Source organism: Camelus bactrianus, chromosome 9 (assembly GCF_048773025.1).
Source record: "Camelus bactrianus isolate YW-2024 breed Bactrian camel chromosome 9, ASM4877302v1, whole genome shotgun sequence".
Lineage (NCBI taxonomy): Eukaryota > Metazoa > Chordata > Mammalia > Artiodactyla > Camelidae > Camelus > Camelus bactrianus.
The window spans coordinates 69,492,094-69,506,116 of NC_133547.1; the positions used below are offsets into that span (position 1 = coordinate 69,492,094).

General features: G+C 53.3%; 1 protein-coding gene across 9 annotated transcripts in view; it reads left to right on the forward strand.

The window, feature by feature from the left end:
- Positions 1-14,023, forward strand: part of KIFC3 (kinesin family member C3) — a 48,743-nt gene that overhangs the window by 29,837 nt on the left and 4,883 nt on the right. For all 9 annotated transcript variants that reach the window (XM_074370665.1, XM_074370666.1, XM_074370667.1 and 6 more), the window contains 9 exons: positions 7,301-7,366; positions 7,928-8,071; positions 8,205-8,444; positions 8,943-9,116; positions 9,556-9,703; positions 9,786-9,916; positions 11,049-11,160; positions 12,432-12,613; positions 12,947-13,051. In XM_074370665.1, coding sequence (XP_074226766.1) covers positions 7,301-7,366; positions 7,928-8,071; positions 8,205-8,444; positions 8,943-9,116; positions 9,556-9,703; positions 9,786-9,916; positions 11,049-11,160; positions 12,432-12,613; positions 12,947-13,051 — 1,302 coding nt within the window. The remainder of the gene's footprint in view (positions 1-7,300; positions 7,367-7,927; positions 8,072-8,204; positions 8,445-8,942; positions 9,117-9,555; positions 9,704-9,785; positions 9,917-11,048; positions 11,161-12,431; positions 12,614-12,946; positions 13,052-14,023) is intronic.

Genomic DNA, 14,023 nt, shown 5'->3' on the forward strand with positions numbered 1-14,023 from the left:
CCTGTGGCGCTGTGGCCAACCACTGGGGCCCAGAGCCGGCTTCAGGTCCTGACTTTGGTACTACTCATTTGCTGTGTGACCTTGGGCTAGTGAATTACCACTCTGCACCTCAGTTTCCTCATGTGTAAAATGGACATAATAGCAGTACCTGATGAGATGAGCCAGTATTATTGGTGTCACCACTGCCACCACCATCATGGTCACTGGGACAACAGTTTTGGATTTGGAGTCATGTGAGCAGGGCTCTAGTCCTGGCCGTGCAGCTGTCACAAGTCACTTCCTCTCTGAGCCTTCATTTACCAGTCTCTAAACTGGGTCCAATGGATGTTGCTTTGTGGTTATAGGGTAGATCCGTTATGAAACTGGACAGAAAAATGGATGGCAAACTGTAAAGTACAATGCGTCATGAGGTGTCACTTCTGTGTGCTGTGGTCTCCTATCAGTGTCGCTGTGGTTGGACACAGATTGACCTTCCTGGTCTTCCACTGAGTGTGGCTTCTCTAAGAAAAGCCCACAGTGGGATACACTCACCTTGTCCCCAGACTTGTCTAGACTCGCCTTCTGAACATGGCTGCTTTCCCACGTCGCTCGTCCTGAAAGGCCATGTAGCCTAATGGTTATGACTGAGGGCTCAGCGGAGGTCCCTCAGACCCGAGCTCCTATTCTAGGCCCACCACTTAGTGGTCAGGGGACCTTGTACGAGTTGCTTAACCAAGGCTTAATTGCTTGGAACCTCAGTTTTTCTTCCTGTAAAATGGGGATAATAATAGTACCTACCTCATAGGTTGGGGGGATTAAAAGCAATGACCTGGTAAAGCCCCCTTGCCCCGCTGGCAAAGCTGAATTAGTAAATGGGGCTGCCATTATCACTGTTGGAACCTGGCCTTGGGAGGGCTTTGGGAGTCTTTTCAGGCCTCCACATGGATATGTCAGATGGAGATGTTTGTACTGACCGGCAGCTCACTGTGCTCCCGTGGGGAGCACTCAGGCCAGAAGTCCTCCGTCTTGGGGCACCCAGCTGAGCCAGACTGCCTAGGATGCCAGTCTTGATCTAGTTACTGAGGAAGACTTTGGCTAGTCCGGATGACTATCCTCGATGTTGGCCACATCCTGGTGGCCTCGAGCTCCCCTCTCCTCTTGTGGATGTCCCTTGTGCAGTGGCCTCCACGCTTCCAAGGCTCCTGCCAGTGTTACACACGCCCAGTCTGCACCCCATCTTTTACTGCCCCTGCACCTCAAGATAGAACCTTTAGAAAATATGCCCAGAGGCCACAGAGTGAGAGACTAGATCTAAGCCTTCACATGTGCCTTGTTTGTTTGGCCTGCTTTTTTCTTTTTTTTAACCATTTAAATAATTTTTAGTAGAATACTCATCAAATTTTCCACCTTAACCATCTTTAAGTGTATAGTCCAGAGCTATTAAGTACGTTCACATTGTTGTACAACCATCACCACCATCCATCTCCAGAACTCTTTTCATCTTGCAAAACTGAAACTCTGCCTGTTAAACACTAACTCTTCAGTACCCCAGCTGCTAGCAACCACTGTTCCACTCCGTCTCTATAAATTTAGCTGTTCCAAGAATGTCCCATTGTGGAGAATCATAGTATTTGTCTTTCTGTGTCTGGCTTATTTCACTTAGCATAATGCCCTCCAGATTCATTCATACTGTAAATGGCAAATTAGCCTTTTTTAAAGCAGAATAATGTTCAGTTGTATGGATATATCATTTAGCTTATCTATTCATCCATCAGTGGACAGCTGGGTTGCTGCCACCTTTTAGCTACTGTGAATAAAGCTGCTATGAACATGGGTGTGCAACTATCTCTTTAAGACCCTGTTTTCAGTAACTTTGGGTATGTGCCCAGAGGTGGAATTGCTGGATCATATGATAGTTCTATTTTAAAGTTTTTGAGGAATCTATCATACTGTTTTCCACACCGGGAGCACCATTTTACATTCTCACCAGCAGGGCACAAAGGTTCCAATTTTTCCATATCCTTCCCAATGCTTGTTATTTTTGAGTTGCCTTTTTTTTTTTTTATTAATAATAGCCATCCTAATGGGTCTGGAGTGGTATCTCATTATGGCTTTGATTAGCATTTATCAAATGATTAGTGATATTTAGGATCTTCTTACGTGCTTATTGGCCATGTGTATACTGTCTTTGGAGATATGTCTATTCAAGTCCTTTGCCCATTTTGAATCCGGTTGTTATGTTGTTGTTGAGTTGTAGGAGTTCTTTATATATTCTGACCCTTATCAGATATGCAATTTACAGATAGTTTCTCCATTTTATGGGTTGCCTTTTTACTCTGTTGATAGAGTCTTTTGATGCACAAAAAAATTTTATTTTGGTGAAGTCCAGCTTCTCTATTTTTTCTTTTATTGCCTATACTTTTGACATCAAGAAACCATTGCCAAATCTAATGTCATGAAGCTTTTCCTGTATGTTTTCTTCTAAGAGTTTTATAGTTTTAGCTTATACGTTTAGGTCTTTGATCCATTTTGAGTTAATTTTTAATATAAGGTGTTATGTAAGGGTCCAGCTTCATTCTTTTGCATGTGGATATCCAGTTTCCCCAGCACCATTTGTTGAAATGACTGTCCTTTCCCCACTGAATGTCTTGGCACCCTTGTTGAAAATCAATTGAGGGTTTATTTTGAGGGTCTCTATTCTGTTCCATTGAGCCATATATCTGTCTTTATGCCAGTACCACACTGTTTTGATTACTGTAGCTCTTTAGTAAGTTTTGAAGTCAGAAAGTGTTAGTTCTCCAACTTTGTTCTTCCTTTTCAAGATTGTTTTGGCTATTAGGGGTCCTTTGAGATTTCATATGAAATTTAAGATAGATTTTTCTACTTCTGCAAAAAGTGTCAGTGGGATTTAGACAGAGATTACATTGAATCTGTAGATTGCTTTGGGTAGTACTGACAGCTTAACAGTATTGTCTCCAGTCTATGAATGCAGGATGTCTTTCCATTTACCGGTATCATCTTTTATTTCTTCCAGCAAAGTTTTGTAGTTTTCAGTGTACAAGTCTTTTGCCTCCTTGGTTAAGTTTATTCCTAAATATTTTATTCTTTCTGATGCTATTGTAAGTGGAATGACTTTCTTAATTTCCTTTTTGGGTTGTTCAGTGTTAGTGTACAGAAACACAACTGATTTTTATGTGTTGTATCCTGCAACTTTGCTGTATTCTTTTATTTGTTCCCATTGGCCTGCTTTTTTAAATGATCAAATTAGTTGCCACCATTTAAATCTTAGTTAAGTTCCCATAAAAATCTGGACTTCCTTTTTTGTCATAAAATTTTGGAAGATGTGGCATCTCTGGGCTGACGTTCCCACATGCCACCCAGTAGCAGCTCCTGCCTTTGGTGGAAGTGAGCATCCTGCAGCGTGCCCAGCCTCCACCACCCCTAATGCCCCGCGCCCTGTCTGACAGCTCACTCACTCACAGACCCTGCTTCTCCTGGCCCCTCATGCATTCAGCGCTCTTTCCACACGTTTACTGAGCACCTACTATGTTCTCAGGGAGTATAATGCTGAAGCAACAGACAAATGCCCCTGCCTTCACAGACTTTCATTCTAATAATAGAACTTCTTACATGCAGGGCCCTGTCCTAAGTAAGCACTTTACCTATATTATCTCATTTAATCTCACTTAATCTTCAAGATGTCCTCAATGAGGCAGCCTCATTCCACAGCTAAGGAATGGAGAGGCTTGGTGTCCAAGGTTGTCTGCCAGGTAGGGTGATGATTGTATTAGAAACCTGGGCAATCTGGCCTGAGAATCCATGTTCTCAACTGCCCCGCAATGGCAGAAGGAAAAGTTGGCAGTGGAAGCAGGATGGGATGGACGTGGCCAGACGGGCCTGGTCAGTGGTCATGTATGTAGCCAGCAGTCAGGTCTCACGGGAGGCGGAGTGTTGGGAACAGGATGGGGTGCTTCCCTGGGCTTCCCCTCGGGCCTCTGGGCAGTGTTTCCTTGGGACCTTCTGGATCCCAGACCCTCTTGCCTTCTCAGTTCAGCAACGCCTCGGTCTTGTCCCTGGGAGAGCTCTCCGTTCCTCGGAAGACGGCTGTTGATGGAAGGCCAGGCTTGGTGGGAGGTAGGGAGGTAATCAGTAGGTTGTCCGTGTCAAGAGGAGCAGACAGCTGGGAAAACACAGACCTGTGCACGGCAGCCCCACCCTCTGCTGAGCCCACTTCTCCTGGGAGATATAACCGTGGGTTTGGGTCAGGTCAGCAGATAGGCCCCAGCTCCCAGTTCTTCCCCGGGGGCACCCCCTGCACCAGGCCCGTGGCTCAGTTTCTCCAGCTGACAAGGAGCCAGAGGGGAGGAACCCTGGGGAGGGCTGTTGCACAAATCCAGCCTGGTCCCTTCTTGACCCTGGGGTTGACCTCAGGCTGTCCTGGGACTGTCACAACAGCCTGTCAGGAGCCCGTTTGCCCCTTTGGCCCTGCTTTTTGCGCTCAGGAGCGTGTGTGCTGCCCCCTCACTGTTGCTTCAGGTTCACTGTTTGCTGTGTGCTGGTCACCTTCTGAGCTGATGGAGAAGGTACGTCCCCTCTTTGCATACAGATGCAAGTACCAGGGCTGACTCAGAGCTGTGCCGGGAGGGTGAAAGAGGTGCCTTCCTCCCGCAGAAGGCGCTGCTCTCTGGTCAGCTTCACCCTTCCGAGCCCGCCTCCCAGCTGCGGTTCTCTCTCTGTCTCTTTGCCCACTGTTTTCCCACCTGTTCCCCCTTCCAGGCTGAGACTAACTGCCGTCTTCCCCCCCACCCCCCCGACCCCTGGCCCTCCCAAAGCGATCCCTCTGGGTGGAGGGCAAGGGTCCCACCCCTGGGCAGCACGTGTTCTTATTTCCCAGCCCCAAAGGGAGCTAGCCGGCCAGGGCGCAGTCACCGTGCACCGTCGGGTGGTTTGTGCCTGACAAGCCCCCCTGCAGCATTGGTGGGCTGTGTCCCCCCACTACCTGAGACAAGCCAGAGATGACTGAGTGTCGGACACCTCTGACAAAAAGGGTCTTTTGCAGCCTCTTCCTCATCCCCTAGCACCACCCTCAGCCCACCCCACTTGGCAGCCACCTCCTTTGGGGACGCCCCTCAGAGGTTGCAGACAGAGGCTAGGAACACCTAGAGTTCCAATTGTGATGTAAGAAGAGAACAGGAACTGGACTGCAGGCAGGCGGCAGGCAGGCATCCTGACCCCCATGTAAACACTGGAAGACCCCTCTTTCACTGCATCGAGGTCTGAGTGTCAGTGGTGCTGGGGACAGAAGAGGTCAGAGCACACCTGGCCCGATGCTGAGGAGGCAGCCTGTGTGGGGAACCAGCTCAGTGCAAGTGAATCTCCCTGGGGTGATTTCTGAGGGAGGGAAGGGAGATGGGGGGCCAGCAGCTTTTCGAAAGGAGGTAGAATCCACCTGTATGAGGATGGGGAGAGTGCAAGAGGAATACATATTATTTGAATACATATTCTTTACCCTGCAAAGTGTAAAGAATTTGTCAAACACAATTCTGCAGTCCAAGGACCTCTGCTTTTTGTATTGCATACTCAATTTTGTTTTTGGATTTTTCTTTGACTTTATATGTTGAGGAGCCTTTCCCCACGTCATTTAAAACTCCTGATAAACTAAGTCTATGAGTGAATGTACTATAATTCACTGACCATCCCCTAATGTTGGGCATTCAGGTTATTCCCAATTTCATGACTAAGGAATGAAAGTTGGCCTTATTCAAACCGTCCCTCACTGCCCTCTAGGGTGAAGGAACTGAGCCCTGCATGCACCAGGCTCTTAACAGAAGAGGGATTGGAGCGGGCAGAGGAGCGGCACAGGCTTTACTGCTGGCTTGGTCCATGCCCAGCGCGTTGCCAGGAAGGGACCAGGAAGGGTGGGGGAGGTGACAGTGACCTTCTCGGTCGCAGCCCTCAAATCACTTGCTTGTCCACCAGGAGGCCTTGGGCATCCAGGTAGGGCCTCCCAGCCCCTCTCTGGGTCTTGGGTCTTGAAATCCGCCCCTCCAGCTACAAGTGTGCAGCGCTGGTGTCACTGGCCTTTCCCTTGGAGGCGAGATGCAGCCTGTGGCCCACTGCCCCCGCCCCAACTGCTCAAAGAGGCAGCGTCTGATATGTGGTTCAGCTGCCTCCTCCAGCCCCAGGAGACAGTGGGCTCTGAGCCCCCAGACTGCTGATGACATCTCAGCGATGTCCACACACACCCTGAAAATCCCAATGTCTGGCCTCTCTTGAAAGATCAGAAATTTGGTGACACTGGGCCTGTGTCTCTGCTCAGCTACAGTCCTCTGCCTCCTTCAGGTGGCTGCAGGGCGTCCAGCCCTGCACTGCCCCTCACCCACCTGACCTGGCCGGCCCCTGTGGGCAGTGGACTTTGTCCCCTGATGTGAGGCAATAAGAGCCCAGTGTTTCGTGGCCTGCTCGTGTAAATTGCACCTCCTTATCCTCCACGGAGTGAGTCTGACTCTCACCGTACCTTTTCCATCATGCGGTGTGGTCATCACAGAATGTTCTGCAAAAAAAAAAAGCCCAAACCTGCTCTGATGAATGCTGGTGCCAAAATCTTTGTATTTGGGGTTATTTCCTGAAGGCAGATTCCTGGAGGTGGGCTGATGTGGATAAGGGTCCCGGCCCGCGGGGACCTTGCTCTCTCAGGGCTGGTTTCCCTGCCCTGCCCTCTGGCCGAGCCAGGTCACTCTTGTCTCCTGATGGGGTGCACACCCCTTCTCTTTCTAACAGCCTCCACTGGCCACGGCGCTTTGGGAAGGCAGACTGGGAGCTAGGGTGGACACAGGCCACAAATGTGCCCTGGTCATTGGTAGATCTGTCTCCACAGGCAGACTCACCAGGAACCACTCAAAGTGGAAAATTCTAGGGGCTGATTGAGGACCGATCCAGGTCTCGTAGTGCCTGGTGTTTATACAATTTGGGGGCCCTTTTAAGAAAAAAAAAAGATACACAATTGCAAATACAAAAGTAGGTGCAGCCTGGGCAGGGGCCTGTGCAAGGCAGGCGTCCTGAGGGTCAGCCTCCTGAGTCTCCCGGTGTGCTGCACCTGGCGTGGACCCTGGGTGGCGCCAGGGCCACCTCTGCTGCATTTGCTCCCCAGACTTTCCTGAGAGCCCAGGCTGGCTGGGTCCTGGGATGGGAGAGGGTGCTGAGGGCTGTCAGGACCAGGCACCTGAAGAGAGGGCTGGGGCTGTGGGGTTGGGCAAGAGGCTTGGGGAGTGGGCTGGAGGTGAGGAACAAAGCTCACTGTGCCCCGGCTTTGTGTTGGCAGGTAGAAAACCTGAAGGAGAAGCTTATAAGCCAGGCCCAGGAAGTGAGCCGCCTTCGATCGGAGCTGGTGAGCTTGACAGTGCCATCCTGAGGGGGTGGGGGGGCTGGCCCGTCCCTGTGCATACCGACACTTCCACGTGAGGGGTGTCACCCCATCTCCTCCAAGCCCTCAGGTCCCACCCAAGCGGGGCAGCATCCTATCCCAGAAACACTCCCTGGATACCAGTCACCACTCACTGTGCCCTCAGAGGCCATGTGACCCATAAGGGAGGGAGGTTAATTCTTGTTCGCTGATGTAAAGTGGAGTGTGAACTCTGTGTATAAATACTACTTTCCTTGTTACTTTCACACTCAGGAAAATAGAATGAAAGGGGCGGATGCAGCCGGGAGCGGTTCCTGTTTCACCACCTTTCTCTGTCTCTTCCTCTCCTCTGTCTTATCTTTGTCTTTATCTCCTCTGGAGCCCCTTCTGTCTTTTCTCCATCACTGGCCTTTCTTTCTCTTTTCTCCTCTCTTTTTCCACAGCTCTCCTCTCTCCCCGGCCCTTGCACTGTCTCTGCCTCCTTGCTCTGTCTTTCCCCTGATCTGCCCTCACCACATGCCCCCACTCGGCTCTGGCTCTCTGCAGGGAGGCACCGACTTGGAGAAGCACCGGGACCTGCTGATGGTGGAGAATGAGCGACTGAGGCAGGAGATGCGGCGCTGCGAGGCGGAGCTGCAGGAGCTGCGGGCCAAGCCAGCAGCCCCCTGCACGGGCTGCGAGCACAGCCAGGTGAGCCCAGGACCAGGGTGGTCCCGGGGGGCTCTACTCCCAACAGTCACCCCAGTTCTTACCAGTGGCTCTTGCTTGCTAGTCCCCATCTACCTCCCTCACACCTGTCCCGCCCCCCGTGCCTCCTCTACAGGAGAGTGCCCAGCTCCGTGACAAGCTGTCCCAGCTACAGCTGGAGGTGGCGGAGAACAAAGGCATGCTGTCAGAGCTGAATCTGGAGGTGCAGCAGAAGACTGACCGGCTGGCCGAGGTGGAGCTGCGGCTCAAGGACTGCCTGGCCGAGAAGGCGCAGGAGGAGGAGCGGCTCAGCCGACGCCTGCGCGATAGCCACGAGACTATTGCCAGCCTGCGGGCCCAGTCACCACCCGTCAAGGTGAGCCTGGGGCCAGGAAGCCGCATGCAGGACCCTGTGCACCCCTGGACTGTGCCTCAGCTCTGATCCCTGGAGCCCAGGATGGGCCAGACATAGGAGGGGCTTGTCTTGGTGACTAAGTAGGCATGAGTACCTCCAGGTCTGCACTCAGTCTTATCCCTTCCCCTTCTTGCTGTACAGGGCCAGGCATGTCTAGGTATCCAGCATCTGATGCTTGAGGTGCCCGTGTGACAGGCATGGACGTGATGCATTGTTAGATTCTGCCCTTGTCTTTGCCCTTCTTGTCTGTTCTGTGCCCAGTCTCTGGCCACAGCCAGGCTCATTAAGATGAGAAGATTCCAGGAGGCCCTTACAGCGCTCTGGAGAGCCGGGACCTCATGGCTCCTCTAGTATTCTGGAGGCTGTTGGTGGGATGTTCCTAAGGGTCCCCTCAGGACCCCAGGGTGAGGTCAAGGCACCTACGCACCTTGGTGTACCCATCTGTCCTTCCCCCCACAGTACGTCATCAAGACGGTGGAGGTGGAGTCATCCAAGACCAAGCAGGCCCTCAGTGAGTCCCAGGCCCGGAACCAGCACCTGCAGGAGCAGGTGGCCATGCAGAGGCAGGTGCTGAAGGAGATGGAGCAGCAGCTGCAGAGCTCTCACCAGCTGACTGTGCAGCTCCGGGCGCAGGTGCGCGGGCCAAGTGAGGGGGCGCGTGTCTATCAGGGGAGCATGTGCGCGTGGGGTTCGAACGCCAGAGGCCGGCCTTTGCTCGGTGCAGCGGCTGAGCACTTGGGTTCCAACAGAACCCAGCTCCCAGTGGGGCTCAAGAGGCCCTTTGCTCAGAGCCCAGCACACACACTCTTGGAAGGATGCTCTAGTCAGTATCATGATGAATGCTCTCCCCTGCTCTCTTGGGGCCCGTGGCTTGTGCAGCTGTTATGTGCCTGGACCCAGGTTGGTGCCAGCCTAATGCTGGGCAGTAGTAGATGCACGGAGCTCCCAGCCTTTTCAGGGAGAGATGGCAACCCTTCCCCTCTGGTGTGGGTGTTCACATGTGCCAGGCGTGAGGGGTGGGGCTTCTTTCCCTCCCATGGCTGCGGCACTGAGCTTCCGGCCTGGCTGCCAGATCGCCATGTACGAGTCGGAGCTGGAGCGGGCACATGGGCAGATGCTGGAGGAGATGCAGTCCCTGGAGGAGGACAAGAACCGGGCCATCGAGGAGGCCTTTGCCAGAGCCCAGGTGGAGATGAAGGCCGTGCACGAGAACCTGGCAGGTGAGCTGGCAGCCTGGGCCTTAGCCTGCCCCGTGAGGCAGCCCTTCACCCGGTCTGCCTCACACCCCTGGTGTCCCTGCAGGCGTCCGGACCAACCTGCTGACACTGCAGCCCGCCCTGCGGACCCTGACCAATGACTACAACGGGCTGAAGCGCCAGGTGCGCGGCTTCCCTCTGCTGCTACAGGAGGCGCTCAGGAGCGTCAAGGCCGAGGTGAGCACGGGCCGCACAGGCAGCTGCGGCGCCTGCCCAGCGCTCCCTGCAAACACTCAGCCAGAGCTCCCCCGACGGCAGCGCCCCTCCCACACACACTGCCGTCCCCAGACCCTGCTTGAAAAACTGTCTGGTCGGGGGAAGGTAATTTGGGCATCTGTCTTGTTATGACTCTTAAAGCCAAACAAGTTACATACAGCTTTATGTCCAGTACATGCTGGGCAGAGCTTTATATCTCAAACATGCTACATATATTCTTACATCTGTTAGGTTTAATTCAACTTTTTCAAGCTGTACTTGCACAGTATGAGAATAGCCAATGTCTCTTAAGTGCCTCCTACGTGCCGAGCTGTTTATAGCCGTCGGCTCCTTGAATCTGTATGACAGCTCTGCAGGATAGAGAGACTGATATATTTTGGGAATCGAAAACAGTTCTCCTTTAAAAAATTGTGTCAATAATACACAGACATGTTGAAAGTACAAACTCCACAGAAAGGAAAGGAGAGGCTTCTCTCTGCCACCCAGCCTGCTCCTCGAAGGCAGCTGGTCTCCCAGTATTTCCCCTGAAGGGTGTTCTGAGCATGATGAAAACTGCTGATGGATACATACATGTATGCACACTTCCCTTTCACCCAGCAGAGGGGAGCAGGTGTACGAGTGGTCTGCAGCTTGTTCTTTTCCTTATGAAATGTAACCTGGCCATTTTTACCTACCAGCTCCTATAGATCCACAGGTTCGATGTTGTTATACCCATTTTACAGATGAGAAAAGGCTGGAAGCCATAGAGCCAGTTGCTTCTGGTCTCCCAGCTCCTCAGGGTAGAGCTGGGATTTGGGTCCAGCTGAATCATGTGGTCAGCCAGGTGCTGGTGCTCTGGAGTGAAGGCTGAGTCCTATTTACCCATCAGCAGAGCAACCTTGAGCTATTGGTTTAGCCTCTCTGGGGCTTAGTTTCTTCCTCTGTAAAATGGGCCTGGTCTCAGTACCTACCCAGAGGGGTTATTGGGAAAATCTGACGTTGAGTCCTCAGCCCAGGCGGGAGGGAGGCAGTGAGCAGCCTGTCGGGGACAGGCAGTTGGGCCAGCGAGGCTGATGGAGCTGACCCCCTGACGGCACTGCGCGTCCCCTACCAGATCGGCCAGGCCATCGAGGAGGTCAACAGCAACAACCAGGAGCTGCTGCGCAAATACCGCCGGGAGCTGCAGCTGCGTAAGAAGTGCCACAATGAGCTGGTGCGGCTGAAAGGTGACTGCTGGGTGGGCTGGGGGGTGCCCAGCAGAGGGGCCCCTGACCTACCTCGGAGGTGATCTGCCCTTCCCCACGGCCCCCAGCAGCACTCCATGGAACTGTGCCCTGTCACTGAGGAGCGACTGTGATTCCATCTTTGTAGATAAGGAAACCAAGGCACAGAGAAGTCACAGGGGATTTGCTCAAAACTGCATGGCTAGTGGTCCACCTGGGATCTCTCCAACTCTGCCCCAATGCCCGTGGCAGGCTACCAGGTGGCTGAGGGGTGGGGATTGAAGTAGTGGTGGTGGGTGGCTGGAATGCCACTTGTAACTTAGAGCCTGGTCAAGCTTGAGACACCACCCATTCACTGCACACAGGTCTAGGGAGTGCCTGCTCTGTGCCGGGTGCTGTTCAGACACTGAGAGGATATGGCTGTGGGCCCCACATAACCCATCCCTGCCCTCACGGTACTCATTTCAGCTGGGGGAGCAGAAAGTGATCATTATCCACCCAGAGAACCCCATCACTGCCCCTTTACCTGGGCTGGGGAGGGCCTCTGTGAGCCTCTGGGTATCTGACAGTTGGGAGTATTGGGGGGCTTCCTGGAGGAGGGGAAGCTAGGACTGAGACCTGGACTGTGAGCTGGAGTGGACAGGGGGAGGGAAGGCAGGGCCATGCTGGTTGTGGTGGAGAGTTTTCCTTTTAGGAGCTCTGGGATCCCACCTAATGGCATGAAGCCAAGGGGGTGGCATGATCAGATCTGTGCCCCAAACACCCCTGGATCTCCCCTGTTGCCTGTGTGCATTCCATGTGCTACCAGTCATGCACCCTCTGCCTGGTCCTGTCTGCCCATCTGATTCCCAAGCCCTGTCCTGGCATTGCCAGTGCCCTTCTAAGAGTGATAGAACAAGCCCCATGGCTAACTGGGACCTAAGCCCCTCTTTGTGTAGCTGAGGAAACTGAAGTCCAGATGTGTAAAGAGTTGTCCGTTATGGTATCCCACCCAAACTGGGTGCAATGTCTGAGCCCCACAACTGACTTTTCCTCCATGTCCCCAAGATGAGGCTCCTACCCTCAGCCGGTTTGCTCAACAAGAAAGTATTTTGATACGTGAATTCATACTATAGTGTGAGTGACTGATAACAGCTTTTTGGACCACCTTGTCCTGGAGGCCTTGCTTAGAAGGCAGAGGGCTCCTGAGCCACTAGCCAGCTATGGACACCAGTGTGGAGGCAGTCTGGTCTTGACCTCTCCTGTACCCTTCTCTCCTCCCTGATCCAATCCAGGGAACATCCGGGTGATTGCCCGTGTCCGGCCAGTCACCAAAGAGGACGGGGAAGGGCCCGAGTCGACCAGTGCTGTGACCTTTGATCCTGACGATGACTCCATCATTCACTTACTACACAAAGGAAAGCCTGTCTCCTTTGAGCTGGACAAGGTCTTCTCCCCACGGGCCTCACAGCAGGATGTGAGTGTGGCTCTGCCTTCATTTGCTGACCCACCTTGAGAAGGGGAGAAGCTGGGGAAGGGCTCCAGAGCTCCGGAGCTGGGTGGCCCTTTTCTTAGGTGCTGCTGGATAGTAACTTCCTTTCAGAACAGCAGAGCAATGAGATTGCCCACTGATTTCTAGTGTAAGTGATTTATTAGTCACAAATTCCTCCATAGTGACCTTGTTGCCCACAATAACATGTGCTATATTGTTGCCAAAGGTGGGGAGTGGTCAGGGGGAGATGCTGGTGGGGGCCCCTGATCCCAGCAGCCTTGGCAGCCCCGCACCCTCCATCCCACGGCCCCTCTGCAGGTGTTCCAGGAGGTGCAGGCCCTGATCACCTCCTGCATCGACGGCTTCAACGTCTGCATCTTCGCCTATGGCCAGACGGGTGCTGGCAAGACATACACGATGGAGGTGGGTACCCAATGGATGGGGCAGGGGTTCAGAGAGTGAAGACCACCCTCTTGCTGCCATTATGGGGGCTTCCCTCATGGGTCTCGAGGTTCTGCTTGGGGCGTGTTGTGCCTCACCTGGTCTTCACAGCCACCTCGAAGCAGATCTCAGAGTTACCTGTGTTAGCCCAGGCACCAGGCCTGAAGAGGGGGCACCTGGCTCAGGCACACCTGCATGGCCCCAGTAGGTACAGAGGAGGGGAAGGTGTGCCGACAATAACCTCTGGCCTCAGAGGGGTCTCGGCCTGGGCTCCGAGTCCAGGGCAGATCACTGTGACATCTCTCAGGACTGGCTTTCATTTCACCCACACACATTTACTGGGCTCCTGCTATGTGGCTGCCCATGCTGGGCCCTGTGGGTGTCAGGGTGAATGAGGGTGGGTCTTGGTTCTCAAGGAGATCCCCCGGGAGCAAGAGAGATGGGCTGGTGAAGGCTGTCATGGGCCCCCAGCTCTTATCAGGCCTCATCTCCCCGCCTGTGCCACCTGCTCTCTGTGGGTGTGGCTGGGAATGGAGTGGGGGTGTTGAGAGGAGGAAGAAACTTGACTGTAGATCAAAATGGAAAGCTGGCCCCAGGCATGTCTTTGGTTTGTTAGGATTTCCCTGGCTCTCGAGGGGATGCTGTGAGATCCCCGGGTAGGAGAGAGGGGCAGGTGTCCTGGTGTCCTACTGGCCCAGACTGTTGGGCGCTTTTTGGGGAGGCTGCCATGGTGGTCCTTTCTTCCTCAATCTGGACCTTCTTTTCCCTCAATTCTGGGATTGATGAGACTGATTAGTGGGAAGCAGGCCAAGCAAGACGGGGGTTAAGAAGGAGGGAGTGTGTGCAGCACTTCCTCGGCTCCCAGCTGTCTTGGGTGCTTAGAATTGAGTGACCACCGGGGGCATCTTTCCTCCAACACATCCCTGCTGAGGCCCCATGTACACAAGGCACCAG